The 25,559-nt window shown below is 62.7% G+C and overlaps 4 protein-coding genes and 2 long non-coding RNA genes across 6 annotated transcripts; 2 read left to right on the forward strand and 4 right to left on the reverse strand.

Annotated features, from left to right (window-relative positions):
• Nucleotides 1-5,217: 5,217 nt before the first annotated feature.
• Nucleotides 5,218-10,624, reverse strand: SIRT2 (sirtuin 2). Its single transcript, XM_056510228.1, has 15 exons — nt 10,455-10,624; nt 10,282-10,321; nt 9,834-9,950; nt 8,906-8,947; nt 8,720-8,826; nt 8,593-8,649; nt 8,437-8,505; nt 8,234-8,363; nt 7,267-7,326; nt 7,133-7,188; nt 6,941-7,017; nt 6,340-6,391; nt 6,182-6,246; nt 5,912-5,978; nt 5,218-5,819 (listed from the first exon to the last, which is right to left on the reverse strand). Exons 1-15 carry the CDS (start codon nt 10,596-10,598, stop codon nt 5,553-5,555), a joined length of 1,350 nt encoding a protein of 449 aa, XP_056366203.1. The 5' UTR covers nt 10,599-10,624; the 3' UTR covers nt 5,218-5,552.
• A 15-nt stretch (nt 10,625-10,639) lies between these two features.
• NFKBIB (NFKB inhibitor beta) lies at nt 10,640-13,783 on the forward strand. The gene is given in 7 exon segments (XM_056510261.1): nt 10,640-11,010; nt 11,282-11,387; nt 12,470-12,725; nt 12,980-13,068; nt 13,156-13,233; nt 13,235-13,408; nt 13,559-13,783. Coding segments are annotated over 7 exon segments (1,107 nt in total). The 5' UTR covers nt 10,640-10,654; the 3' UTR covers nt 13,607-13,783.
• LOC130263007 (uncharacterized) lies at nt 13,776-13,984 on the reverse strand. Its single transcript, XR_008842263.1, has 3 exons — nt 13,971-13,984; nt 13,863-13,898; nt 13,776-13,826 (listed from the first exon to the last, which is right to left on the reverse strand). It is a non-coding gene; the product is annotated as an uncharacterized LOC130263007 (long non-coding RNA).
• Nucleotides 13,985-14,224: 240 nt separating this feature from the next.
• On the reverse strand, nt 14,225-18,441 carry SARS2 (seryl-tRNA synthetase 2, mitochondrial). The gene is made up of 16 exons (XM_056510196.1): nt 18,165-18,441; nt 17,950-18,045; nt 17,788-17,817; nt 17,573-17,713; nt 17,422-17,476; nt 17,083-17,146; nt 16,595-16,700; nt 16,240-16,287; nt 16,058-16,166; nt 15,604-15,649; nt 15,420-15,507; nt 15,241-15,353; nt 15,065-15,158; nt 14,722-14,814; nt 14,557-14,622; nt 14,225-14,463 (listed from the first exon to the last, which is right to left on the reverse strand). Exons 1-16 carry the CDS (start codon nt 18,429-18,431, stop codon nt 14,323-14,325), a joined length of 1,557 nt encoding a protein of 518 aa, XP_056366171.1. The 5' UTR covers nt 18,432-18,441; the 3' UTR covers nt 14,225-14,322.
• Nucleotides 18,442-19,047: 606 nt separating this feature from the next.
• Nucleotides 19,048-19,774, reverse strand: MRPS12 (mitochondrial ribosomal protein S12). Its single transcript, XM_056510390.1, has 2 exons — nt 19,602-19,774; nt 19,048-19,519 (listed from the first exon to the last, which is right to left on the reverse strand). Exons 1-2 carry the CDS (start codon nt 19,648-19,650, stop codon nt 19,137-19,139), a joined length of 432 nt encoding a protein of 143 aa, XP_056366365.1. The 5' UTR covers nt 19,651-19,774; the 3' UTR covers nt 19,048-19,136.
• Nucleotides 19,775-20,066: 292 nt separating this feature from the next.
• Nucleotides 20,067-24,286, forward strand: LOC130262998 (uncharacterized). The gene is made up of 3 exons (XR_008842252.1): nt 20,067-20,130; nt 20,447-20,507; nt 23,163-24,286. It is a non-coding gene; the product is annotated as an uncharacterized LOC130262998 (long non-coding RNA).
• The last annotated feature ends 1,273 nt before the right edge of the window (nt 24,287-25,559 follow it).

Consider the following 25,559-nt stretch of genomic DNA (forward strand, 5'->3'; position numbering starts at 1 on the left):
AGGCCTTTGAGGAGTCCCTCTCCTGCCTTTCCAAGGGCCCCACTATTTCCCTGAAGTTGGGACCCCCTGCCACATAGAGAACTCTCAGAGCCAGACATTCCCAATGCTGATGGCATCACAAGGGTTACTCCAGCTGGGATTTGGGCACTCCTGTCAATACATCACAGAGTGAAATAACTCTTGTCCAGGTGAGAGTATTTTTCATGCCCTTTCCAACCAAAACTCTACTAATAATTGCCATTCTGAGTTACACTTTGCCATTCTCCTTGCACAGCCTCTCCCTGCACACTGCAGGGGCCATTTGCCAGGCTCACTGTGACTTCCCATCCCATCCCATCCCATCCCATCCCAGTGAGCCCCTCTGCCCTCTCCTGCCCTGCTGCTTCCTGCTGAACTAAGGAGTTCTCCTCCCTAACTCCCTGTGCGTGTCACTGATGCAGATGGTGGATAGCACCGTGTGCTGCTGGATGTGGACAGACTTTGAGGGGAACCCACTGATGGTATCCATGCCCCTTGTGCGTGAATCACTGCCAGCTGCCCAGAAAATGGCTGCAGAAGGGCTGTTTTCCCTCCTGATCCCGTCCAACACGTGGCTGGTAGGTGCCTGGGAGCTGCCAGGAAGGCAGCAGTGTGTGTGTGCTGCAGGGAGCAGTGTGCCCATGGGGTGAGGTGACAGGGCAGCTGGGGCACACAGAGCCAGGGAAGGGCTCAGGGGCACCCCACAGAGCCGGGGAAGGGCTCAGGGGCGTGCCAGAATTGTTTTCCCAGGGCCTTTGGCCCTCTGCTGTGAGACAGTTGGGCTGTACTAAAATGGCACTGCCATACGAGGTGGAGGTGCCACTCTTTGTGGAGCTGTGAGGTGCATTGTCCCACCCATGTTGTGTTTGTTTCTACAGGGGTATCAGAGCAGTTATTAAAGGGAAATGGGGCACACTGAGTAATTCAAGATAAACACACAGTAGCATTGTCACAGGAACTTCACCCTGTGCCTTGGATTTTGCCTATTTATGTATCCTTAACACAGCAGGACTAAATCAATTGATAAATGCATATCTTTGTAGCCTGCAGTGCTCAAGGCTTCCCTCCCCTATTCCTGCTCCTCCTGCACCCCTCACCACGCTTCCTAACTAGTGAAATTAAGTTCTGGTGAAAGTTTTGGAAAAAGAAGCGTAGAAACAAGTGCTTACTTGTTACAAGCTCTACTATGAGTTTTCCCCAGCTAGGAGCAGCACAGAAGTGAGACAGGGGAAATGACATCAGGGAACAGCTGTAGAGTTAAAGGCAGAAAGAAAAGACTTACCAGCAAAGGGCAGGAAAGGGGAAAGGTTTCAGAAAAGATTTCTGTGGTCTAATTAATGATCATTTCTGATTCTCCTGTGAGAAGAACACAAACTCACAGCCAGTCAGGCCTCACAGTTCCCTTTAGTGAGAGCTCAGCACACATCCAAGAGGCAAGTCCAGCACCTGAAAGAAAAAAAAAAAAAAAAATCAGCAGAAAAAGGTGACAGGGCAGCACAAAGATTGTTCTCTGTGTAGGGCCCAGACTCGGGGCTCGCTCTCAGCTTTGCTAGTTCCCGTGAATTATCCCACAGCCCCCAATTCCCTGCTCAGTTCCTGCTGCCATAACCTCACAGTGCCTCACGGAGGGTGGATATTCCCGTGCAGAGCTGCCCCTTGAACGCCAGCTGTGCCAGGAACGGGCAGAGCGTCCAAGGAAGCTCAGCAGCATCGGGACAGGGACAGGCATCTGTTCCAAAGAATTGGCTATTTAAAGCCCTCATCCCCCAGCCCCACCCATGTCCCTGGGGGCAGCTGACAGAGCTGCCTGGAGTCCAGCTGATTTAGCCCCCCTGAGCCGGGGCTCCAGGTGATATTTTCAAGCAGGAGAAGGCAGGGCCGGGGGCACTCCCGTCCCGTGCCAAGGCATCTCCCCGTGCCCACGGGAGGACATCTCTCCCTGCAGCCTCAGCTCCTTTCAGAGCATCAGCAGTGGCCTCTGCAAGTTCTTTCCCTCAGCAAAGGGTGCACATCCCTGCCTTCAGCACACCTCCAGCAGGGCGCGGGCAGCAGCCCCGGGCTGTGCGCACACGGGAACGGGGAGCCGGGCGCTGCTCCGCGCTCAGGGCTGCGGGGCCTCTGCGGGACGGGGCACCGGGAGCGCCGGGATTTGGGGCTCCCAGGGCTGGCACGGCGCTCCCCGCGCCCCGGCCGGCTCCAGCCGCGATGCAGCGTCTACACGGGGAGATCCCTCCGCCGTTCTTCCGGGCGCGGTACCGGCAGAGCCCCGGCTCCCCCGCGGCCACAGCGGGACCGTTCCAGAGTGCCGCGGCCGCCGGAACGGAATGGGAGCGGCAGCGCCGGGCTCAGCCCCAGCGCCCTCCGGGCGGCTACTGCTGCTGCTGCGGAGATCCCGATCCCGGCCCCGCTACCCGCACCCTGCCTGCCCGGGAGAGGCGGCACCGCCTGGAACCCCCAGCCAATACCGCCAAAACCTAGACCCACCCTGGTCCTACCTGAACGCCCCAGGATTCGCGCAGAACTGGGAGCTGTCCCTGGCACAGCGCTCCGACGAGGATCCCCGCGCATCCAGCACGAGTGGTCCCGAATGGAACGGGCCGGGAGCGGATCGGCCGCATAGAAATAGCCCCGGCCCGCGCAGCCGCACTGGGGCCCCACGCACCTGAGTCGGGCCCGGCCCCGCCCTCAATCCCCGCCCGCCCCGCCCGCTCCCTCCCCGCGCCCCGTCTGCCCGGGCTGGGGCGGGGCCATCGCTCGCGGCCCGCCCCCTCTCCCGGGCCGAACCGGGGCCGTTCCCTGTTCCGGGTCCCCTCGGAGCCGGCACTGCCCAGCATTTCCTCACCGGGGCTGGGGGTTCCAGCACAGCCCCCAGGGCATCCCGCTGCTTCCTCAAGCCCCCTTCAGCGGGATCAGTTTTTGGAGAGAGATACCCAAACCCAGCAGAGCTGGCTTTAACGGATCCGGGGGAATATCCCCTCTCCCCATCTCACCCAATTGCCGCTGCCAAAAGCCAGCCTGAGGATCAGCTCCCTATCCCCTCAATCTCTGCAAGGAATCGGATTTCTCAATCCGGCAGGGCAGCAATGCTGTTCTCCTCGCCGGAGATCCGGATTGCAGCGGCGTCCCCGCCGGCGCTGCCCGGATCGAGCGGGGAGTGGGGGTGTGTGTGAATAGAGGGGAGGGTGACGCCGAGTTCGGGCTGCGAGAGCGGCCGCGGCTGCGAGCGTGGGAAGGGCGGCAGTGCTGCCGCCTTGTGGGCACAGCGCGGTACTGCAGCCACCCCCGAGCCGGCGCTCTGGCAGTGCTTGGCAGCGGCTGCAGTACCGCGCTGTGCCCACAAGGCGGCGTTAGCGGCAGGTGCGCAGCCAGGGCTGGGGCGGGGCAGGGTGGTGCCTGGGGAGGATCCCAGGGGGACGGACACGGGAGGGACAGGGTCAGCGCTGGGCTAAACCCCCAAAAACATTCTAAAAAAAACCCCAAAATTTAAAAAAAAAATTTAAAAATCCCAGAAAAAACTTTTAAAAATCCCTTCAAAATACCCTCAAAGAACTTTAAAGCCCCTCAAACACCCCAAAACCCCTCTAAAACCGGGGGGCGGGGCCACGTGATCACCTCGGCAGACACGTAAACCGAGGGGCGGGGTTCGCTTCAGGGTCCATTGCTCTGGGCGTTAACAATCGAGATCCGAGCAATCGATCGCTCGGCAGGCACGAGCAATCGAGCGCCGAGCAATCGATCGATCGGCAGGCACGAGCAATCGAGTGCCGAGCAATCGATCGGCAGGCATGAGCAATCGATCGCCGAGCGATCGATCGGCAGACATTACTAATCGATCGTCGAGCGATCGATCGGCAGGCATTACTAATCGATCGCCAAACAATCGAGCGGCAGGCATCACTAATTGATCGCCGAGCAATCGATCATAATAAAGGTCGGAGAGCCCGAGCGTCCGCAGCGAGCTCAGCCTGAGCAAATGGCGGCCGAGCCAATTACCTGGAGTTAAATCACCTCGGCCACGCCCCGCGCAGCCGCACCGAGACCCCGCGCACCTGTGCCGGGCCCGGCCCCACCCCTGGATCACCTCACGGCCCCGCACCTGGATCCCCGCCCGGTACCGCCGTCGGTACCGCCCTTGGTACCGCCCCCGGTACCGCCGTCGCTGCCGCCTCCGGTATCGTCCCCGGTACCGCCCTCGGTACCGCCCCAAAGTAACGCCCTCGGCCCCACCCCCAGTACCGCCCCCAGCAGTACAGGACCCCGGCAGAGAAAGGCGCCCGCCCGTTTCCCGCGCGCCCGCGGCGCCGCTGAGCCCACAGCCCGTGTCCGCACTCTCGGAAACGCCGCAGAAAATCGCGCCGCGGGGATCGGTGTCGGCGTCGCGCGCAGGCAGCCCCCAAATCACACTGAGGTCCTTGTTTTCCCGCCCTTTCTGCCGCCAGATATAGAAGGTCAGGCGAGTACCGGCCGAGCCGCCATCTTGAGAGTGGCAAGCACTAACTTCCGCTTTTCCTGCTGCCATCTTTAGTACTGGCAGAGGCCACTTCCGGCCCGGCTGCCATCTTTGTTGTGGTACCCGTAACGCCTCTCACCATCTCAATTTCTAATTCGCCTGCCTGAATCCGGCAACGACGCCGAAAAGAGCTCCGGCCGACGCTCGAGCGGCGGCAGGTACGGGCGGGGATTCTTGTCTCGGCCGGGCTCCTGCCGCAAGCGGCATCCGCAGCGTGGCGGCAGTCCTACAGGGCAGCGTCCCGGCACGCGCTCGCTCCCATCATCGGAAGGGCACGCGCGCAGCACCGCACTGTGCCCACAGGACGGCAGCACTGCCAGGGGCCGGCTCAGGGCTGGCTGCAGTACCGCGCTGTGCCCACAAGGCGGCAGCACTGCCGCTGAACTCAGCCCGGGGCTTTGGGGACAGAGAGAGAATCGAAAACAAAAAGCAACGGGTCCCATCAAAAGACAATGGAGAAATTGGCAACACCAGTCCCGTGCCCCGGAATGGCTGGCACCAGGGTTGATTCCCTCTTCTGGCTTATGGAACTTAAATCCTGGTGTTGTGGGATTTAAGGAGCCAATCTGAATTTTGGCCAATTTTGCCTCATGGACAAGTCATCACATTTCAATTGTGCAACCCCACAGATCCATATCCGCTCTTCCTCCCATCCCAGCATCCCAAGCATCATCCAGCATATACAGAGCTTTATTTTGAAACATTTTCTTTTTATTTAAATGAACATTATTTCTCAGTAGATATAAAAGTGAGAAACTTCACAGGTTTCAGTGTTTTGCACACAAAGCTCCCACACCCTCCCTGTGAATTCCCATGCATTTTGGAGATATAACATCCCCTTTTAGGGGTGGAAAAAAACCTTTTTTTTGCACCCTCAACCTCCCCTTTTTCTTCTCTAACTTACTTTTCCCCTCTCCTATATGTTTTTTTCTCTTTCTTCTTTTAACAAAAAAAAATAAAGCCCCAGTCCCTCTACCCTCCCCCCCACCACCCTACACATAGCCAATAACTCCTCTGTGACTCCTTAATTTTGGGTTGCCCCCCCCGTGCTATGGGGAGGGTCCTCGCTGCCCCCCTGGGGCATTTTGGGATCCTTTTCAGCCTTGGCCTTTTCCTCCTGGGGCTTTTTGGGGTCACTTAGAGCCTTGGGCCCGTCCCCCAGGCTCTTCCTGGGGCTCCCCCCATCCTTGTCCTCATCCCCCTGGTGCTTTTGGGGATCCCCCCCATCCACGTCCCCCGCCTTGGCATCGATGGCCGCGTGCTCCCTCCGCACCAGCTCCTCCAGCTCCTCCTGGGGGGGGATACAGGGTGGTTCGGGGGGTCCCAGAAGGTTTTGGGGGGCAGGGGAACCCCCAAAACTCGGGGGTGGGTGGCAGGGGGTACCTTCCATCCCAGCAGCTCAGCCAGGGCCAGGCAGCCACTGTCGCAGTCCCCCAGCCAGGCCACGTCCCTGCGCAGACACAGCGGCCCCAAAATCACCTTTGTGGGGCCCAACAAAACCGAAGGGGCCCGAGAATCACCTCGGGGGAGCCCAAAACCACCCCAAAACCACCCTGAGCGACCCCAAAACTACCTTGGGGTGTCCCAAAACCACTTTCAGGGTCTCCAAAAGCCACGGTGGGGTTCCCAAAACCGTGGGGGGGGAATCCATACCTGTAGGCCTTGTCTGAGTCGAAGTCCATCCCACCAAAGCCCATCAGGGACATCAGGGGGTCACTCTGGAGGGCACAAAGAGGGTGACAAGGCGGGGACAGCTGCTCCAAGCCCCCCCAGCCACCCCCAGTGCCTCCCAGCCTGTCCCCCCAGCTCACCTGTCCCGTCTTCTCCTTGTTGATCAGGAGTCTGGGGGTGTTGGTGGGGACCCTGCGGGAAGGGATGGTCACAGGGGGTTCCCGGGGGTCTGGGGGGGCCAGGAGGGGTCACAGGGGGTTCCCGGGGGTCTGGGGGGCCAGGAGGGGTCACAGGGGGTTCCCAGAGGTCCGGGGGGCCAGGAGGGGTCACAGGGGGTTCCCAGGGGTCTGGGGGAGCCAGGAGGGGTCACAGGGGGTTCCAGGGGGTCTGGGGGGGCCAGGAGGGGTCACAGGGGGTTCCCAGGAGTCTGGGGGGGCCAGGAGGGGTCACAGGGGGTTCCCGGGGGTTTGGGGGAGCCAGGAGGGGTCACAAGGGGTTCCCAGGGGTCAGGGGGGGCCAGGAGGGGTCACAGGGGGTTCCCAGGGGTCGGGGGGGCCAGGAGGGGTCACAGGGGGTTCCCGGGGGTCAGGGGGGGCCAGGAGGGGTCACAGGGGGTTCCTGGGGGTCTGGGGGGCCAGGAGAGGTCACAGGGGGTTCCCGGGGGTCAGGGGGGGCCAGGAGGGGTCACAGGGGGTTCCCGGGGGTCTGGGGGGGCCAGGAGGGGTCCTGGGGGGGTCTCACCTGCTGATGAGGGAGGCGAAGGGCTGCACCTGCAGCGAGGTGCCCATGATGAGCAGCAGGTCCACTTTCTCAAAGTCCTGGTGAGGGAGGGGGTGTCACTGAGGGAGGACTGGTCCCCCGGTCACCTCAGCCCCCTCACCCCAAATTTGGGCTGGGGGGGTGGGATTCAGGGTCCCCCAACACCGAACTCACCGACTCCACGAGGGTGAAGAAGCGCGAGGGGAGGGTCTCCCCAAAAAACACAATATCTGGGGAAGGGGGGCGGCAGGTGAGGGGGGTGAAGACCCCATCCCCAGATTCCCACTGAGACCCCCCCGAAAACTCACCAGGTTTCACCAGCCCCTGGCACTTCTCACATTTGGGGACGAGGGAGGAGAAAATCCGCTCTGGAAGGGAAGAAAGGGGCAGCAGGATTTGGGGGGCACAGGGACATTTGGGGGACGGGGTATTTGGGGGACACAGGGACATCTGGGGGGCACAGGGATATCTGGGGGGCACAGGGACATCTGGGGGGCACAGGGACATCTGGGGGACAGGGGATTTGGGGGGCACAGGGACATCTGGGGGACACAGGGACATCTGGGGGGCACAGGGATATCTGGGGGGTACAGGGACATTTGGGGGGGCACAGGGCGATTTGGGGGGCACAGGGATATTTGGGGGGCACAGGGATATTTGGGGGGCACAGGGACATTTGGGGGGCACAGGGATATCTGGGGGACAGGGGATTTGGGGGGCACAGGGACATTTGGGGGGGCACAGGGCGATTTGGGGGGCACAGGGACATTTGGGGGGCACAGGGATATCTGGGGGACAGGGGATTTGGGGGGCACAGGGACATTTGGGGGGGCACAGGGCGATTTGGGGGGCACAGGGATATTTGGGGGGCACAGGGACATTTGGGGGGGCACAGGGACATTTGAGGGGCACAGGGACATCTGGGGGACGGGGGATTTGGGGGGCACAGGGACATTTAGGGGGCACAGGGACATTTGAGGGTACACAGAGATATTTGGTGGGGCAGGGGGATTTGGGGGGGCACAGGGACATTTGGGGGGGCACAGGGACATTTGAGGATACACAGAGATATTTGAGGGGCACAGGGACATCTGGGGGGCACAGGGACATCTGGGGGGCACAGGGACATTTGAGGGTACACAGAGATATTTGTGGGGGCAGGGGGATTTGGGGGGGCACAGGGCGACTTGGGGGGGGCACCAGCAGGTGGGGACACCCCCGGAGCCACCCAGCAGGGACTGGGGAGGGGTCCCCGGGGGTCTCAGAGCCCCCTACCCCTCATCCAGGCCAGGCCGTAGCGCTGGCGGCAGGAGCCCCGCAGGCAGTGCGAGGTGAAGAACGTGCCGTGAGCCTCCACCAGCAGCTCGGGGTCCAGCCCTGCCACCCTCTCCAGAGTGTCGATGTTCTGGGGGGGCCACGGCGGGGTCAGGGGGTCCCCAAAATCCCCGTGACCCTCCCCCCCAAGGAGCGTGTCCCACCTGGGTGTAGCAGCGCAGCAAAAGCCCCTTGTCCTGCAGCAGCCGCATGAAGTAGTGACACACCGTGGGCTGGGGGCAATTCCTGGGGGTCACTGGGGCCGCTCGTGGCCCCCCCCGAGCGAGGAGGGGTTAGAGGGAGGTTTGGGGGCGTTTTACCTTGAACTGCCCCGGGTAGAGCTCACGGGCAAGGGCGAAAAAGGGCTCTGGGTGTTTCTGGGGGGGCACAGGAAGGTCAGAGGGGGCTCGGAGTGCCCCCAGAAACCCAGAATTCGGGGGTGGGTACCTTGAAGAAGCCGATCTCAAAGATGGCCTCGGGGTAGGGGAGGTCATAGCTCTGCAGGTTGGAGTAGAGCCCAGTGCCGGGGGAGCGGAAATCCGGGATCCCGGCGGCTGGGGGCGGTTTTGGGGGGCTCAGCACCCACCCCGGGTGTCCCTGAGCCCCCCGGGCCCCCCCAGAACGAGCACTCACAGGTGGAGATGCCAGCGCCCACCATGCACACGACGTTCTTACCTGGGGGGGGGGGGCGCAGGGTGAAATTCTCCCTCACGAACCCTAAAACCGCCCTTCCCCCCACACTGTGAACCCCCAAATCTGCCCCGGTCCCGCTGCACCCCTCCTCCCCCCATCCCCATTCCCATCCCCCGCCCCAATCCCATCCCCATCCCCATCCCATTCCCATTATTCCCATTATTCCCATCCCCATTCCTCATTCCCATCCCCAAACCCATCCCCATTCCCATCCCCATCCCCATTCCCATTCCCATTATTCCCATCCCCATTATTCTCATTCCCATTCCCATTCCCATTATTCCCATTATTCCCATTATTCCCATTATTCCCATCCCCATCCCCATTACCCCCATTATTCCCATCCCCATTCCCATTACCCCCATTATTCCCATCCCCATCCCCATTCCCATTATCCCCATTATTCCCATCCCCATTCCCATTTCCATTCCCATTATTCCCATTATTCCCATTATTCTCATTATTCCCATCCCCATTCCCATTTCCATTCCCATTATTCCCATTATTCCCATTATTCCCATTATTCCCATTATTCCCATTATTCCCATTATTCCCATCCCCATTCCCATTACCCCCATTATTCCCATCCCCATCCCCATTCCCATTATCCCCATTATTCCCATTCCCATCCCCATTCCCATCCCATTCCCATTATTCCCATTATTCCCATCCCCATTTCCATTCCCATTATTCCCATTATTCCCATTATTCCCATTATTCCCATTATTCCCATTATTCCCATCATTCCTATTATCCCCATTATTCCCATATTCCCATCCCATCCCATCCCATCCCATCCCATCCCATCCCATCCCGCTCCCCGTTCCCCGCTCCCGTCCCCGCCCCGTCCCCGCTCCGGTGCCCCTACAGCGGTCACTCTGCAGGAAGCGGCTCACGCCCCGCAGGCTCAGCTCGTCCAGCACCGGCTCCGGTTTGTCCCCGCCGAGCCCCAGCGTCCGGGACAGGAGCGTCCGCAGCAGCTCCACTGGGGGGACACACAGCCGTCACCCAAAACCCCCAAAAACGTCCCCAAAACCTCCAAAAACATTCCCGAAGCTTCCACCAAAAATGTCCCCAAAGGTCCCCGAAAGTCCCAATCCAAGTCCCCTGAGTAACTCCAAACAACGTCCCCCAACGAGCCCTTCCAACCGCCCTGTCCTAAAAATATAACCTCCCCTAAAATCGCCGGAGGCCCCAAGAGCGTTTCCAGAGGGGCCCCAAAGCCCCCGAAATGTCCCCAGAGTGTCCCCAAAGGGTCCCCGACGGCCCAGCCCGGGCCCCCCTCGGCCCCGGGACGGCGGCGCCCCCAGACCCACTGTCAGCGTCGGCCGAAGCGCCCGGCTCGGGGTCCGAGACCTGCGGGGAGGAGTGCGGGGTGTCACCGGGGTGTCACCGGGGTGTCACCGGGGGGTCACCGGGGGGTCACCGGGGGGTCACCGGGGGGCGGTCATCGGGGTGGAGACGGGGGGGGGGACACTGGGGGCGTTACCGGAGACTCGGCGTCCTGCTCCGCCTCCTCCTGGCGAGCTGCGGGGACAGTGGGGGGGTCCCCGGCGGGGGCGGGAGGAGAGGCAGCCCCACCCCCCGGGCCCGGCCCGGCCCCGCCGCCGCCGCTGCCGCCCGCGTCCGCCATGGGCGCAGCCGTCCCGAACTACAACTCCCGGCGTGTCCCGCGGCTCCGGTTGGCGGATGGAGTGGGCGCGGCCAGACGGAGGCTGCCGATTGGCTGAGACACCCGGACGAGCGGGCGCGGACTACGGGTCCCGGCACGCGCCGGGGCGGGGATTCCCCGGCCCGCGATGGCGGCCGCGGCCTGAGGTGGCCCCGGCGATGGCGGCCGCGGCCCCCGCGGCCCCGGCGGCCCCCGGCGAGGCAAAGCGGCCCGAGGGCGACGAGTGGTGCGACAGCGGGCTGGGCTCGCTGGGCGAGGGGCCGCTGGGGCCGCCGCTGCCCGCCAGCCCCGGAGCGGAGCCCCCCGAGCCCCCCGCCGACCCCGCGGCCTGGCTGCGGCACGTCCTGAGCTTCGTCACCGAGGACGGCGACACGTGAGGGCGGGGAGGGGCGAGGGACACCCCCGAGGTCCGGGCGGGACCCCCGCGCACACCCTGGGTTGGGGGGTCGCGGTCCTGCCTCTCCCGGGGCTCCGGTGCGAGCCCCCCGCGGGGGTCCCTCAGGAACGGCCCCGGACCGCCAGTAACCCCCCGCCGCCACCAACGGCCCAGGACCTCCATCCCAGCCCCCCACGCTTTTTTTGGGGGGTATTTTGTGGGTCTGGGGGTGTCAGAACCCCCCGCCCAGCCCGTGCCCCCCCCCCAGGGCCCTTCACCTGGCCGTGATCCACGAGCACGAGGAGTTCCTGGAGTCCATCCTGCGGCACACGGAGCACTCGCCCTACCTGGACCTGCAGAACGACCTGGGGCAGGTGCGGGAGGGGCCGGAATTTGGGGGTCCCGCAGGGGTTTTGGGGGTCCGGGACAAGCCCAAGCCTCGCGGCGTCGGGTGGGGGTGGGTGGGGAGCTGGCGGGGAGTGGAGGAAATTTGGGGTTTTGGGGTCAGAGTGGTGTGGAGCTGTAGGGAGGGGTGTCTACGGGGGAATTTGGGGTGGGGTTTGAGCCCCCGATTTGTGACCCCAGAGCTGCACATCGCGCTGGGGCTGTGCCTGAGGTTTTGGGGTGGTTTCGGGGTGGTTTTGGGGTGATTTTGAGGTATTTCAAGGCCCGTTTCTCCCCAGAGCGCGCTGCACATCGCCGTGGTGCTGGGGCTGGGGCTTTGGGGCGTTTTTGGAGGGGGGTTCAGGGTGGTTTTGGGGTGGTTTTGGAGCGCTTCAAGCCCCGTTTCTCCCCAGAGCGCGCTGCACACCGCCGTGGTGCTGGGGCTGGGGCTTTGGGGCGTTTTTGGAGGGGGGTTCAGGGTGGTTTTGGAGTGTTTTTGGAGGGGGGTTCAGGGTGGTTTTGGAGGAGGGTTCAGGGTGGTTTTGGGGTGTTTTTGGAGGGGGGTTCAGGTTGGTTTTGGGGTGGTTTTGGAGCGCTTCAAGCCCCGTTTCTCCCCAGAGCGCGCTGCACATCGCCGTGGTGCTGGGGCTGGGGCTTTGGGGCGTTTTTGGAGGGGGGTTCAGGGTGGTTTTGGGGAGTTTTTGGAGGGGGGTTCAGGGTGGTTTTGGGGAGTTTTTGGAGGGGGGTTCAGGGTGGTTTTGGGGTGTTTTTGGAGGAGGGTTCAGGGTGGTTTTGGGGTGTTTTTGGAGGGGGGTTCAGGTTGGTTTTGGGGAGTTTTTGGAGGGGGGTTCAGGGTGTTTTTGGAGGAGGGTTCAGGGTGGTTTTGGGGTGTTTTTGGAGGGGGGTTCAGGTTGGTTTTGGGGAGTTTTTGGAGGGGGGTTCAGGGTGGTTTTGGGGAGTTTTTGGAGGGGGTTTCAGGGTGGTTTTGGGGTGTTTTTGGAGGGGGGTTCAGGGTGGTTTTGGGGTGGTTTTGGGGTGGTTTTGGAGCGCTTCAAGCCCCGTTTCTCCCCAGAGCGCGCTGCACATCGCCGTGGTGCTGGGGCTGGCCGGCGCCGTGCGGCGGCTGCGGGCGGCGGGCGCGGGCGTGGCCGTGCGGGAGCGGGGCGGTCACACCCCGCTGCACCTGGCCTGTCGCGAGGGTCACCCCGCCTGCGCCCGCGCCCTGCTGGGGGGGTCGGGGGGCTCCCCCGAGCGCCGGGACCCCCCCCGGGACCCCCGCAAGGAGGAGGAGGAGCGGCGGGCGCAGCTGGAGAGCGTCAACTACGACGGTGCGGGTGGGAAAAACGCGGTTTTTGGGAGGTGGGGGATGGTTTGGATCAAGTGGCTTTGGGCTCATCGTGGTTTTGGGGGGGGGTCACAGTTTTTCGGGGGGGAGACACGGTTTTGGGAATGAGGACACAGTTGGAGGGCGGCACGTGGTGAATTGACGCGTTTTGGGGGGAATCGGACGGTTTGGAGGAGTCCCACGTGCTCAGGCGGGGTTTTGGGGCTCCCCCCGACCCCCGTTTCCCCCCTCCCACAGGTTACACCCCCCTGCACGTGGCCGTCCTGCGCCGGGACCTGGAGCTGGTGCAGCTCCTGCTCCGCGCCGGCGCCGACCCTGACCGGCCGGTGGGTGCCCCCCAAAAAAAAAAAACCGCCCCAAAAAAGGGTCTGGGGAGGTCCCTCGCCGCCCCTGACCCCCGCCGTGCCCCCCAGGAGCCGAGCTGTGGCCGCAGCCCCCTGCACTTGGCCGTGGAGGCGCAGAGCCCCGAGGTGGCCGAGTGCCTCCTGCGGGGGGGGGGCGCGGCCGGACCCCCGCACGTTCTCGGGGTTCACCCCGCTGTACAGCGCCCGGCGCCGCCCCGACCCCCGGCTGCCCCCCCTCCTGCGCCGCTTCGGGGCCCGCGACCCCCCCAGCAGCGACAGCAGCGACAGCAGCGACAGCGAGGGCGGGGCCGAGGACAGCGAGGTCAGTCGGTGGCCACCCCCCACCCCGTCCCCAGGCTGTCCCCTCGGGGCAGCCCAGCATGACCGGGGGGCTCCCAAGAGAGTCCTCAAACCGTTCCAAGCGCCCCCCCCCAGACCCCTCCAGCCCCCACAAACCTCTCTCCCTCGCCAGGACGGCTACGACGACATCGTCATCAACAGCAGGCACTGCCCGGCCTGAGGACCCCCAAGGGACCTCCCCAGGACCCCCCTGGATGGACTCAGAGCTCCCCCTGCCTCTCCCCAGCTGGGGGGACCCCCTGAAGAAGCACCCCCCCCTCCCCAAAATCCCGAGAGAGCCCCAAGGGCTGTGGGAGGCAGTGGGAAATAAAGCAGAGGCTGCGTTGGGAGCAAAGAACACGCTTGTGACAGCGGGGGAACATTTGTGGGGCTGGGGACACCTGTGAGCGAGGGACACGTGTGGCACTGGGGGACACCTGTGAGTGAGGGACACGTGTGGCACTGGGGGACACCTGTGAATGAGGGACACGTGTGGCACTGGGGGACACCTGTGAGCGAGGGACACGTGTGGCACTGGGGGACACCTGTGTGAGTGAGGGACACGTGTGGCACTGGGGGACACCTGTGAGTGAGGGACACGTGTGGCACTGGGGGGGTCACCTGTGTGTCCATGGAGCAAAGGACACACCTGTCACAAGGGGGGGGATTCCTGGGTTTTATTCCCGGGATTTGTCACTGTGGGGGCACGCGTGGGACACACTGGATGGGACTGCCCCGTGTCCCTTGTGTCCCCTGTCCGGTGTCCCTGTGTCCGTCCCGTGTCCGGTGTCCATCTCCTGTCCCCTGTCCGGTGTCCCTGTGTCCATCCCTCCACGTGTCCAGCTCCGTCCGTGCCCTGCCGTGGCTCCGTCTCCTCCACGGGGACCCCTCCCCAGCTCAGGGCAGCCCCCCCGTTTTTGGGGGGCCCCCCCCAGGCTGGTTGGGGCCAATGTAGTGCAGGAGGGGGGCAGGGGGCCGGGCCAGCAGCTCCTGCCCCAGCAGCGGCTGCAGCACCGGGGGCACCCGGACCCGGCCGTCCTGTGGGTGACAGGGGCGGGGTGAGCCCCCCCAAACCCCCCCTGAACCCCACAGGGCCCCCCAAAACCCCGCGGGACCCCCCAAAAAACTCACCGGGAGCTGGTTGCACTCGAGGAGCGCGATGAGCACGCGGGGCACAGCGCAGGCGGTGCCGTTCACCTGAGGGAAGGGATGGGGGCTCGGGGGGGCTCAGGGAGGCTCAGAGATCCCCCCCCCCCGGGTTTTGGGGCTCTGCCGGGGATTTTGGGGGTCACCCACCGTGTGGGCGTGGCGCAGCTGGCCGCCCTGCCCGCTGTACATGATGTTCAGCCGCCGGCTCTGGTAATCAGTGCAGTTGGAAGCGCTGGAAATCTGGGGGAGAAAAGGGGGTCAGGAGGTTTTGGGCACTCCCCTCCTTCACTCCAGTCACCCCCCAATATGGGATCCTGATCTGGCAGCAAGGGCAGGAACAAAGGGGGGGCCATAAACAGGGAGGGAGGGGGCGAGGGGGGCATCACCCTCAGCACCTCTGAATTTTTGGGGTTTTCCCAGAATTACTTCGATTCTCCCCCAAATTATTTGGGCTCTCCCCGAATTTTTGGGGTCCCAGACCCCCCCTCACCTCCCCAAATTTGCCCCGTCCGGGCATCCAGGCCTCGATGTCGAACTTGCGGTAGGCGGGGAGCCCCAACTCCTCCGTGGGCATGTCCAGGACGCTGGGAGACCCAGGGGGGAGAGTTAAAAGGGATTTTGGGGGTCCCAGGAGCTGGGGGACGACCCCCCCCAAATCCCCCTCACCGGTAATGGAGCCCCAGCTCCGAGAAAATCTCCTTCTGGAGCCCCAGGAACTCGTCCAGCAGCTCCTCGCTCTCCGTGCCGCGCTCGGCCGCTGTCACCCCGAACATCTCCACCTTCGGGGGGGCACACGAGGTGACCCCCCTGCCTTACCCCCCCAGTGCTCCCAGTGCTCCCAGTACCTTGGTGAACTGGTGCACGCGGTAGAGCCCCCAGGGCTCCCGGCCCGTGTCGGTCTCGGCGCGGTAGCAAGTGCTGGAACACACGACCCTGGTGGGGGGGGCGCAGGTCAGGGGGGCCCCCAAAGCACCCCAAAACACCCCAGGGAATCGGGGCAGGGGTCTCTGGGGGGACATGCCCCCGTACCTGACAGGCAGGTCCTGCAGCTGCACCGCGTGGTCCATGAAATACCCTGGGTGGGGGGGGGCACGGGGTGACCCCAAATCCATCTGCCCCTCCCCCCCACCTTTCTCCACTTTATTCCCCATTTTCCTCTCTTTCTCCCGGCTTTTTCCTGTTTCCTTCCTGGTCTTCCTGCCTTTCTTCCCCCTTTTTTCTCACCCTCCTGCTGGTTTTCCTTCTGTTTTTTCTCCTGTACTTTCCCCTTGGTTTCCCCTGCTTCTTCCCCCATTTCTTCTCTCTTTTTCTCCTGTTCTCCCCCATTGCTGCCTCTTTTCCCCCATTTTCCCCCTTTTATTTGCCATTTTCCTTGTATTCTCCTCTGGTTTTCCCAATTTTCACCCATATTCTCCTCCATTCTCCCCCACTCCGTTTCCCCCCGGGTTTTCCCAGTTTCTCCCCATTTTCCCCAGTTTCCCACCTGCAATTCCCACCTCCGAGGTCCCGGCCAGGCTCAGATCCTCGAAGCGCGCGGGGTCGATGTTGTAAACTGGGGAGGGGGTAGCGCTGGGCTGGACCCCACAGCCCTCCTGGGGGGCACGGAGGGTCACCTGGGGTCACACAGGTGCCAGGCGGGGCTCAGGGGGCTCAGGGGTCACTCACAAAAACGGCTCCTCGCAGCAGGTCGGGCACTGTCATGGGCAGGAAGCCCTGGGGGAAAGGAAGGTCAGGAGACCCTGCCCCGCCCAGGTGCCCCCCGAGCCTCCCTGGATCCCCCCAGAACCTCCCTGGATCCCTCCAAAGCATCCCCGGATCCCCCTAGACCATTCCAGAGCCTCCCCAGATCCCCCAAAGCATCCCCAGATCCCCCCAGTTTCCCCCAGAGCCTCCCTGGATCCCCCCAGGTCGCCCCAGATCCCCCCAGATCCCCCCAGAGCCTCCCTGGATCCCCCCAGATCCCCCCAGATGCCCCCAGGCCATCGCAGAGCCTCCCTGGATCCCCTCAGGTCCCCCCCACCTTGCTGAGCAGTTTCTGCAGGGTGAAGGTGACGAGGGCGTGCTGCAGCAGGGCCCCGGCCCCGCACAGGTAATAGGAGCGATGGCCCGACACGTGGGACAGGCGCCTGCACAGGTGGGACAGGTGTGGGACAGGTGGGACAGGTGTGGGACACCCCCCAGCCCAAACAGGGGATAGGAGCGATGGCCTGACGTATGGGACACCTGAGACAGGTGTGGGACAGGTGGGACGGGTGTGGGACAGGGGGTGGGACAGGTGTGACACAGGACAGGTGTGGGACAGGTATGACAGGTGTGACGCAGGACAGGTGTGGGACAGGTGTGGGACAGGTGTGACACAGGACAGGTGTGACGCAGGACAAGTGTGGGACAGGTGTGACAGGTGTGACACAGGACAGGTGTGGGACAGGTGTGACAGGTGTGACGCAGGACAGGTGTGGGACAGGTGTGACGCAGGACAGGTGAGTCCCCCCTGCAGGTGTTGCTCACCTTTGCCGGATGATGTCCAGTCCCTCTCCCAGCTCCAGGTGTCCCTTTGGCTTGAAATCAAACACTGGGGAAGGGAGGGGGAACCTTTGCGACCTTTGTGACCTCTGTCACCCCAAACCTCCCCCCCAAATCCTCCATAACCCTGAATCCCCCCCAAACCACCCTGACCCTACTTTCCCCTCCCAATCCTTCCTCACTCCACCCCAAATTCTCCATCAACCCCCAGATCCTCCCAACGCCCCCCAAACTGTTCATTTCCCCCCCCAAGGACCCTTCTCCTCCTCCCCCCCTCAACAAAAAACCTCCCCAGGACCCCCCAAAACCCGTCCCACCCCTCACCTGGTTTCTCACCAACCACCTCGAGCAGCCGGGCCTGACTCTGGTCCCCAACGGGCTGGGGGGGCACAAGGGGGAGTTGGGGGGGGCAGGAAACCCCAAAAAACCAGAGGGGGTGTCAGGGGTATTCTGGGGGGATTTTCGGGGGTCTCACCACAGCAGGGTGGGTTCTGTTGGGCAGCTGCAGGGCCCCCAGGTAAAATCTCTGCTCCAGCTCGGATTCCTCGGCCTCGAGCGCCCGCAGCTGCCCCCGGAGGCTCCGGCCCCGCTCCCGCAGCGCCGCCAGTTCCGGGAGCTGCCACAGGGCCACCGTGAGGGCACCGCGGGCCAGCAGCCCCCCGAGCCCCCTCCCCAAAACTCCACGCCTACCGTCCTGGCTGCCGCCTTGTCGTGGGACGCCTGGGGGAGAAAAGGAGTCAGGCGGTGCTGGGGGATTTGGGGGAAGAGAGGGGATCTGGAGGGGTTTAGGGAATAAGGGGGGGGTCCCGGGGGGAAATGAGTGGGGGTCCAAGGGGGAACCGGGGGTCTCACCATGATCTCGCGGACCCCCTCGGCCACGCGCCCCTTCTCAGCCTCCAGCTGGGCGATGCCATCGCGGACCTTCCCCAGCCGCGACCACGTCCGCACCTGAGGGCGCGGCCCGGGCGTGGCTCAGGTGCGCTCTCCGGCCACGCCCAAACCCCTGGATAAGCCACGCCCCGACCCCGCCCCCCGCAGACCCCGCCCACCCCGTTCCCGCCACTCACGAGCTCCCGGAGCTCAGCGCCCCCTAGCGGCCCGCGCCGCTGCTCCACCTCGCGCTCGCTGAGCGCGGTCACGTCCAGCTGCGGCCGCGCGCTCAGCCCCTCCCGCACGTGCTCGTACAGGCGGCTCCGCGCCGCCCCGGCCCCGGCCCCGGCCCCGGTCACAGCCCCGCAGCCGGCAGCGGGACCCGGGCCGGGCGCAGCCCCCGCGGCCCCACGCCGCCCGCCCGCCGCTCGCCCCGCCGCCAGCAGCGCCCGCCGCGCCGCCATCTTGGGCAACGGCGCGGGTCACGTGGGGGAGGAGCCGGGGGCGGGGCCGGGCGCGCGCGCGGACCGCACCTCCCACGGGCAGCTTTGGCCACGCCCCCTCGGTGGGCCGGCCACGCCCCCGGCCACGCCCCCGGCCTCAGACCCGCAGCGCTCGGGGTTTGGGGACACCAGTGACCCCCCCAGTGACCCCCGTAACACCCCCAGGGTCATCCTAATGACCCCTGTGACACCCCCAGTGACCTCCAAGTGACCCCCAGGGCCATTCCAGTGACCCCAGTGACACCCCCAAGGTCATCCCAGTACCCCAGTGATACCCACCCTGTGACCCCCCATGAAACCCCCAGTGACCCCCAGTGACCTCCCAGGGCCATCCCAGTGAACCCCCGGTGCCCTCCCACTCCCCCCGAGTTCCCAGATCCATCTCTGGACTCTTCCAGTCCACCCCCGTGCCTCCGCAGCCGCTGCCCAGTGCCCCCAGGCCTCCTCCCACTGCCAACAAGACCCTTCTATGCCCCCAAAGGCCCCTTCCAAGTGCCTCCAGTCTCCCCACAACCCTTCCCAGCACCCCCAAGATCCTCCCCAGCACTCCCTCCACCACTCCACACCACAACGCACATCACCACCAACTTTTAATGCCAACACCACCCAGGACCAGCGTGTGGAGACCCTTCCTGGGCTGAGGCGCGCTCCCAGGACCACCCCCCCTCATTTCTTGGCCTGCACGTGGGCGCAGTCGTACTTCCCCCGCACCACGGTGAGTTTGATGCCGGGCAGGTCCTGGGTGCGCCCGCCCTGCACCAGCACGATGTGGTGCTCCTGAAGGTTGTGGCCCTCGCCGGGCACGAAGGCGATGACCTCGCGGCCGGTGCTGAGCCGCACCCGCACGCAGCGGCGGTTCGCCGAGTTCGGCTTCTTGGGCTTTCGGATCAGGTTCCTCAGCACCACGCCCTTGATCTGGGGGCGGCCCAGGGTGGGCCCCAGTTTGCGGGGAGGGGGCGCGGGGCGGCCCTGCCGGTGCATCTGGTTCAGCGTGGCCATGGCGGCGCATGGAGGAGGGGGCGGCGGCGGCGGGAGGAGCAGCCCCGGAGCTGCGGAGGAGACACGGAGGGAGAGGGGTCAGGGGGCTTGGACACGGCGGCGGGTTTTGGACAGGACGGGTGATTTACGCACTGTAGCGGGGCAGTGAGGCGGCAGCCCTGAGCACGGCGCGGAGCGACATCTCCGAGGCTCTGAGGGGAGAACGCACGTCAGAACTGCCAGGGGAAGGCACCGGGGAGCGGCGGGGAGCGGAGGGACCGGAGCCCCCACGTTCCCCTCAGTGCGCCGCCATCTTACCTTGATCCGAGCGCACCGCGCTGCGATTGGATAGCGGAGATGCCAATCTCGGTGATTCGTGCGGTGATTGGTCAGATTACCACTTAATCCCGCCCTAGCAGCTGGTGAGCCACAGCTGGAGACACGATACTTCCGTTTAATAGCCCGCCTTTTCCTCCCTAAGCTCCGCCCACAGTTCCTCCTTGCCTTAGGCCACGCCCCTTGCCCTTACTGGGCTCTCCTTACTCCGCCCTTTGCCCATATATGGATGGCCACGCCCCGCCGCTGTCCCCGCCTTCTGGGGGCGGGGCCTGTCGCCGCGGCGACGCGGGCGTGGGAGGACCCGGATGTGCCTCGCTCCCAACATGGCGGCGGCGGCGGCCGAGTGAGGCCTGAGGGGGCCCCGGCGGGGCTGAGGGCGCTCGGGAGGAATTTGGGGATTTCGGGGGAGATCTGGGCTTTGGAAACCCCTCCCCAGGGCCAAGGAATTCTGTGCTGAAGGAGGTGGGAGGTTGGGAGTGTGCCCGGGGGCAGTTTGAGGCTCCCCAAATCCCTGGGGGGGGCGGCGGAACAGCCTTGGGAAACCCTGGGATTGCCGGGGAATATGAATATGGGAATCGGGATATGATTGCAACGCGCCCCTCGCCCTGAAAACACCCCAGGAGGGGAGGCCCTGAGGGAATGCCGTTCTTGCCGTGCAGCGCTTTTCCCGGCGGACCCGGAACGCGCAGCTGAGGCAGGAGAGCTCTCCCTTGGCGGAAGGTAGGAGACGGGTGCCAAACTAATTCCCGGAGTTTTTTATCCCACGGGGGTTTGGGTGGTCTCCTCGCCACGCTCCCATCCAGCCCAGAGCCCTGGGGTGGATTTTTCCAGCGTTTCCTGTGGATTTGGGTCGGGGGGCAGATGGGCTCTAGGATTCCTCAGCAACGTCCTGACTCCTCAAAAACGGCGTTTTCCCCCAATTTTGGCGCAGTGGGAAGGGAAATCGCCATCCCTGCTGTTTTTTGTGGTGTTCCGGTAGCCGTTCCTCAATGGAAAAGGAGAAAAAAAATCAGAAAAAGCCTGTGAATTTTGGCTTTTAGTTGTATTGTCTTTGTAATTTACTGAGTTTTCAAATAAGTAATGGTTGGATGGAGGGATTGGCCCGCACTCGGCTTGGAAATTAGTGGAAATTTGGTTTGTGGGGAATATCCAGATCCAGCAATTCTGTGGAAATGGCAAAAAACTTCCTAAAAATCCCGCCCTTCTTGGTTGGGGTTTGGGGATAAAAGGTGGGAATTTGGTCACCAACATCTCGTTAACAGCTACGGGATAAGCAGGAATTTCTCCGGGTTTTCCAGGAAGAAAATCCAGGGGTATTCCTGCCCGTGGCTTTAATTAATCCTTTAATTCGTTCATTCCCATGGGGTAAAACCTGGGAGGAATTTCTGGAGGTGTTCCCGAACCAGCCCCAGGAGGGATTTGCCATTTTCCTGGATTTTGCTGAGCTGGATCGTTACGGATGGACGGGATCGTTAACTGATTAATTGGATCATCATTAATTGGCCCTTCCTTTGCCCCGAGCCGGAGATTCCCGACGTTCGTGGCTCCCTCTCCCGACACTTCCAGCTCCAGGGAGACTTCCTGCTGCGGGATAAGGGCTGAATTCCGCCACGATTCCTCTTCTTTCTTTTACACTTTCGGCCTTCCCCATTCCTTTCCTGGTTCTCCTTTTCCCACTCCTTTCCCTTCCCTCCCGCTGATCGCGGAAGCTTCGAGCGCTCGATCCCCTTTTCCCCGCAGTTCCCATCTCCTCCTTCCCTTCCCGGATTTTTTTCCCTGCGCTGGTGGAGCTTTGGAGGCTCCTCGTGGGGTCACCAGATTCCTGGAATTCCGCGATTCCTCCGGGCAGAGAGCGACGCTTCTCCTCCTCTTCCTCCTCCTCCTGCTGCTCCTCCTCCTCCGGCAGATCCAGCCGGGCCAGTCCAACCCGCCTTTCCCGGCCGGAGTGCTCCGGCCCCGGCGCTCCCGGGGGATCGACCTTTCCCGGGAATGTGACCCCTCTGCGGGAACCCCGGCGCTCCCGCGGGCTCGGCGCCGCTTCCCGGCTCCTTTCTGTCGGGGGAGAACAGCCCCGAGCCGCTCCCAGCAGGGATTCGGGAGCTCCGGGGATGGTCGGGCTCACCCGTGCGGGTCAGGAAAACGCTCCCTGCCGCAATTCCGGGAGTTTTCGGGAGGCTTTGAGCCGTCCTCCAGGAGCTGCTTCCCGAGGATCCCGAGTTCGCGCCGGGGCCCTCGGAGGTGGAGGGTTCTCGTGGAAGATGTGGATTTGGGGGTCTTGGAGTCTCGTCCTGCTCCGGCTGACGCCAGGAAAATAATTCCCCAGGAGGAAAAAAAGCCAGGCAAGCGTTTCCCAGCAAAGACTTTGGCTCTTCCCTCTTCTTCCCCAAAGGATCAAACCCAGCATGAGTTCGGGATTCAGGGAACTTTAAGGGGAAAAAAATCCAGGAATAAGCAGTGGGAGCACGAGGTGAGTTTTTGAACTGGGAGTTTTCTCACCACGTCCCCGCAGGAAGGCTCTGGAGCTGGGATTCTCTGGGAATCCCTTTGGGAGCTCTGCCCATCTTCCCAGGACTCTCTGGTTCTGTGGGGGCCCACGTGGAATGTTGGGTGAAAATGGAGCAGTCTGGGGCAAAGGGAGGAAAGATGGGATGGATGGCCCAGCCCCACACGAACGGGAATATTGGAATTTGGGAAGCAGGATGAAGCCAAACGCCACGGTGCCACCCTGGGTGTTTGTTTTCCTGAGCTTCACCCAGCTCTGAAAGTGCTGAAGTTGGCTCAAGGTCCCGTTTCTGCCCCTTCCTGGACGCTCCTGCCCAGCAACGTCTGATTTTCCTGGATTTGGGGTTTGTGGGCAGGCGCCTCTTTTTTCACTTTACTTTTCCCTTTCTCTTTCATCCCAAAGCTGCCAGCGCAATTCCCACCAGGACACAGCCTAAGTGCCACTGATTTGGGGAGAAACTGGGGGATTTTTTTTGAGGAATTTGAGGGAAAATGCGAGAATATTCCACTCAGTGTGGACTGAGTTCCTTGTTAATTGGTCACTAATTAAACCCCGCTGGGATCCCAGGAATGTGACTTGGGAAGGGCTGAGGAATGAGTTCACCCCTCCTGGCCCCCATCCCACCCTCTGGAATTCTTCAGGACCCCTCTGCCCCTGCCAAGTTTCCCCCCTTTCTGAAAAAAGGGGGATTTTTGAGGAGAAATCCTGTGGATTCGGTGTCCAGAGGCCCCGGACACTGCACCTCCCCAATGCTCAGATAATTCCCGTGGAATTCCTAGCAGGAAAAGCCCAAATGCAGCAGATTTTAATCCTCCCACTCCAAGTTCAGCTGTGATTTCCCCAAACCAGGAGAATTTTCCATTTGAAAACAGGATTTTGGCAATCCAGGGAGGATCCCAGCGGTGTCCTGGAAAGGTGGAAGGAGGGATCAGCCCAGGATGAGCAGGGAAAATGGGGAATATACAGAAATCTTGACAGATTTTCGCTGGGGTCGAAGTGGATGAGGAGAAAAACTTCATAATGGATCATTTTTAAGGAAAAAACGTCAAAGGCTGGGAAAACCTTGGAAGCAATGCGATTCTGGAGCCTGGAAAATGAGATTGAGCTGAGGAGCTGGAAAAGAATGGGAGGAAACAGCAGGAAATTGGCACTGGGAAGAGCAGTGGAAGTGTGAAAAACGATCCACGGGATTTCGGGGCCATCCCCAGCTGGATTCATGGCCCCACCACTGGGATCACATTCCCAAAACCCTCCCAGCTCAGCTTGTTCCAGGCCTGGAAACTGCAGGAAAAACAGGGCCTGAAATCAGCCATACCCTGGATTATGCCCAGAGCACTGGGATCCCAGAAAAAAAAGCAGATTTTTAAATTTTTTAACAAATTTTTAAAACTTGTTTGTTGGTTCAGGTGAGGTAACCAATGGACGATTCCCACTTCCAAGTGGGAATTTCTGGCGTTCCTGGTGTTTCCAAGCTTGGACTTGGGGAAAAATGGGAAGTAATTGGATAAGAGGGGGGATGTTGGACAGAAGTGGCGAGTGGATGGATAAAAGTCATTCCTGCTGCAGGGTTTAGGGTGCTGATCCCCTCCATCCCAGCGTGTTTCGTCCCAACAACGTTTCAAATTTATTTCGTGCTAAGTGTGGGATTTGGGCACTGATCCATTCCCAGGGACATTCCCCACTGTAACACTCAATTTCAGGGGATGATGCCATTAACGCTGGATTTGGGGGGCTGATCCCATTCCCAGGGCTGGATTTGGGGGCTGATCCCATTCCCAGGCCAGAATTTGGGGGGCTGATCCCATTCCCAGGGCTGGATTTGGGGCTGATCCCATTCCCAGGCCGGAATTTGGGGGGCTGATCCCATTCCCAGGGCTGGATTTGGGGCTGACACAGCTCCTGATGCCGGTTCCTATTCCCCTCACCCTAACCCCGGTTCTGGTCCCGTTCCCATCCCCTGACCAGGTCCTGGTTCCGGTCCCATCCCCTGACCCGGTCCCATCCCCTGACCCAGTCCCATTCCCTGACCTGGTTCTGGTCTCATTCCCTAACCGGTCCCATTCCCATCCCCTGACCCGGTCCCGGTCCCGTTCCCATTCCCTGACCCGGTCCCGGTCCCGTTCCCATCCCCTGACCCGGTTCTGGTCCCATTCCCATCCCCTGACCCGGCCCGGTCCCATTCCCATCGCGTGACCCGGTCCCGTTCCCATTCCCTGACCCTGACCCGGTTCTGGTCTCATCCCCTGACCCGGTCCCGGTCCCATTCCTACCCCCTGACCCTGACCCGGTTCTGGTTTCATTCCCTGACCCGGTTCCGTTCCCATTCCCTGACCCTGACCCGGTTCTGGTCCCGTTCCCACCCCTGACCCGGTTCTGGTCCCGTTCCCTGACCCGGTGCCGGTCCCGTTCCCACCCCTGACCCGGTTCTGGTTTCATTCCCTGACCCGGTTCCGTTCCCATTCCCTGATCCTGACCCGGTTCTGGTCCCGTTCCCTGACCCGGTTCCGTTCCCATTCCCTGACCCTGACCCGGTTCTGGTCCCGTTCCCTGACCCGGTGCTATTCCCACCCCTGACCCGGTTCTGGTTTCATTCCCTGACCTGGTTCCGTTCCCATTCCCTGACCCGGTGCCAGTCCCGTTCCCTGACCCGGTTTTGGTCCCGTTCCCTGACCTGGTCCCGGTCCCGTTCCCACCCCTGACCCGGCGCCAGTGCCGGTCCCGTTCCCTGACCCGGTGCCGGTCCCGTTCCCACCCCTGACCCGGTTCTGGTTTCATTCCCTGACCCTGACCCGGTTCTGGTCCCGTTCCCACCCCTGACCCGGTTCTGGTTTCATTCCCTGACCTGGTTCCGTTCCCATTCCCTGACCCGGTTTTGGTCCCGTTCCCTGACCCGGTCCCGGTCCTGTTCCCACCCCCTGACCCTGACCCGGTTCTGGTCCCGTTCCCACCCCTGACCCGGTTTTGGTCCCGTTCCCTGACCTGGTTCCGTTCCCATTCCCTGACCCGGTTCTGGTTTCATTCCCTGACCCGGTTCCGTTCCCATTCCCGTTCCCTGATCTGGTCCCGGTCCCGTTCCCACCCCTGACCCGGTGCCGGTCCCGTTCCCACCCCTGACCCGGTGCCGGTCCCGTTCCCTGACCCGGTTCTGGTCCCGGTGCCGGTCCCGTTCCCACCCCTGACCCGGTTCTGGTCCCCTTCCCTGACCCGGTTCCGTTCCCATTCCCTGACCCTGACCCGGTTCTGGTTTCATTCCCTGACCCGGTTCTGGT

This window comes from Oenanthe melanoleuca, chromosome 25 (genome assembly GCF_029582105.1).
Source record: "Oenanthe melanoleuca isolate GR-GAL-2019-014 chromosome 25, OMel1.0, whole genome shotgun sequence".
NCBI classification, from domain to species: domain Eukaryota; kingdom Metazoa; phylum Chordata; class Aves; order Passeriformes; family Muscicapidae; genus Oenanthe; species Oenanthe melanoleuca.

Bases quoted from the DNA above. Each gene is read 5' to 3' on its own strand.
- SIRT2 (XM_056510228.1), bottom strand. From the start codon at position 10,598: ATGGCGGACGCGGGCGGCAGCGGCGGCGGCGGGGCCGGGCCGGGCCCG. The intron at 6,392-6,940 runs GTGAGACCCCCC...CCCTTCCCGCAG, and splicing joins TTCGCCTCCCTCATCAGCAG to GGTCCCCACCAACACCCCCA. The intron at 5,979-6,181 runs GTATGGATTCCC...GTGTCTGCGCAG, and splicing joins GACTCAGACAAGGCCTACAG to GGACGTGGCCTGGCTGGGGG.
- SARS2 (XM_056510196.1), bottom strand. From the start codon at position 18,431: ATGGCGGCGCGGCGGGCGCTGCTGGCGGCGGGGCGAGCGGCGGGCGGG. The intron at 17,818-17,949 runs GTGAGACCCCCG...TTTCTCCCCCAG, and splicing joins AGGGGGTCCGCGAGATCATG to GCGTCCCACGACAAGGCGGC. The intron at 17,714-17,787 runs GTAGGCGTGGAG...GCCCTGTGGCAG, and splicing joins ACAAGGCGGCAGCCAGGACG to CTCCCGGAACTGGCGGCGCT.
- MRPS12 (XM_056510390.1), bottom strand. From the start codon at position 19,650: ATGTCGCTCCGCGCCGTGCTCAGGGCTGCCGCCTCACTGCCCCGCTAC. The intron at 19,520-19,601 runs GTGCGTAAATCA...TCTCCTCCGCAG, and splicing joins CGCCTCACTGCCCCGCTACA to CTCCGGGGCTGCTCCTCCCG.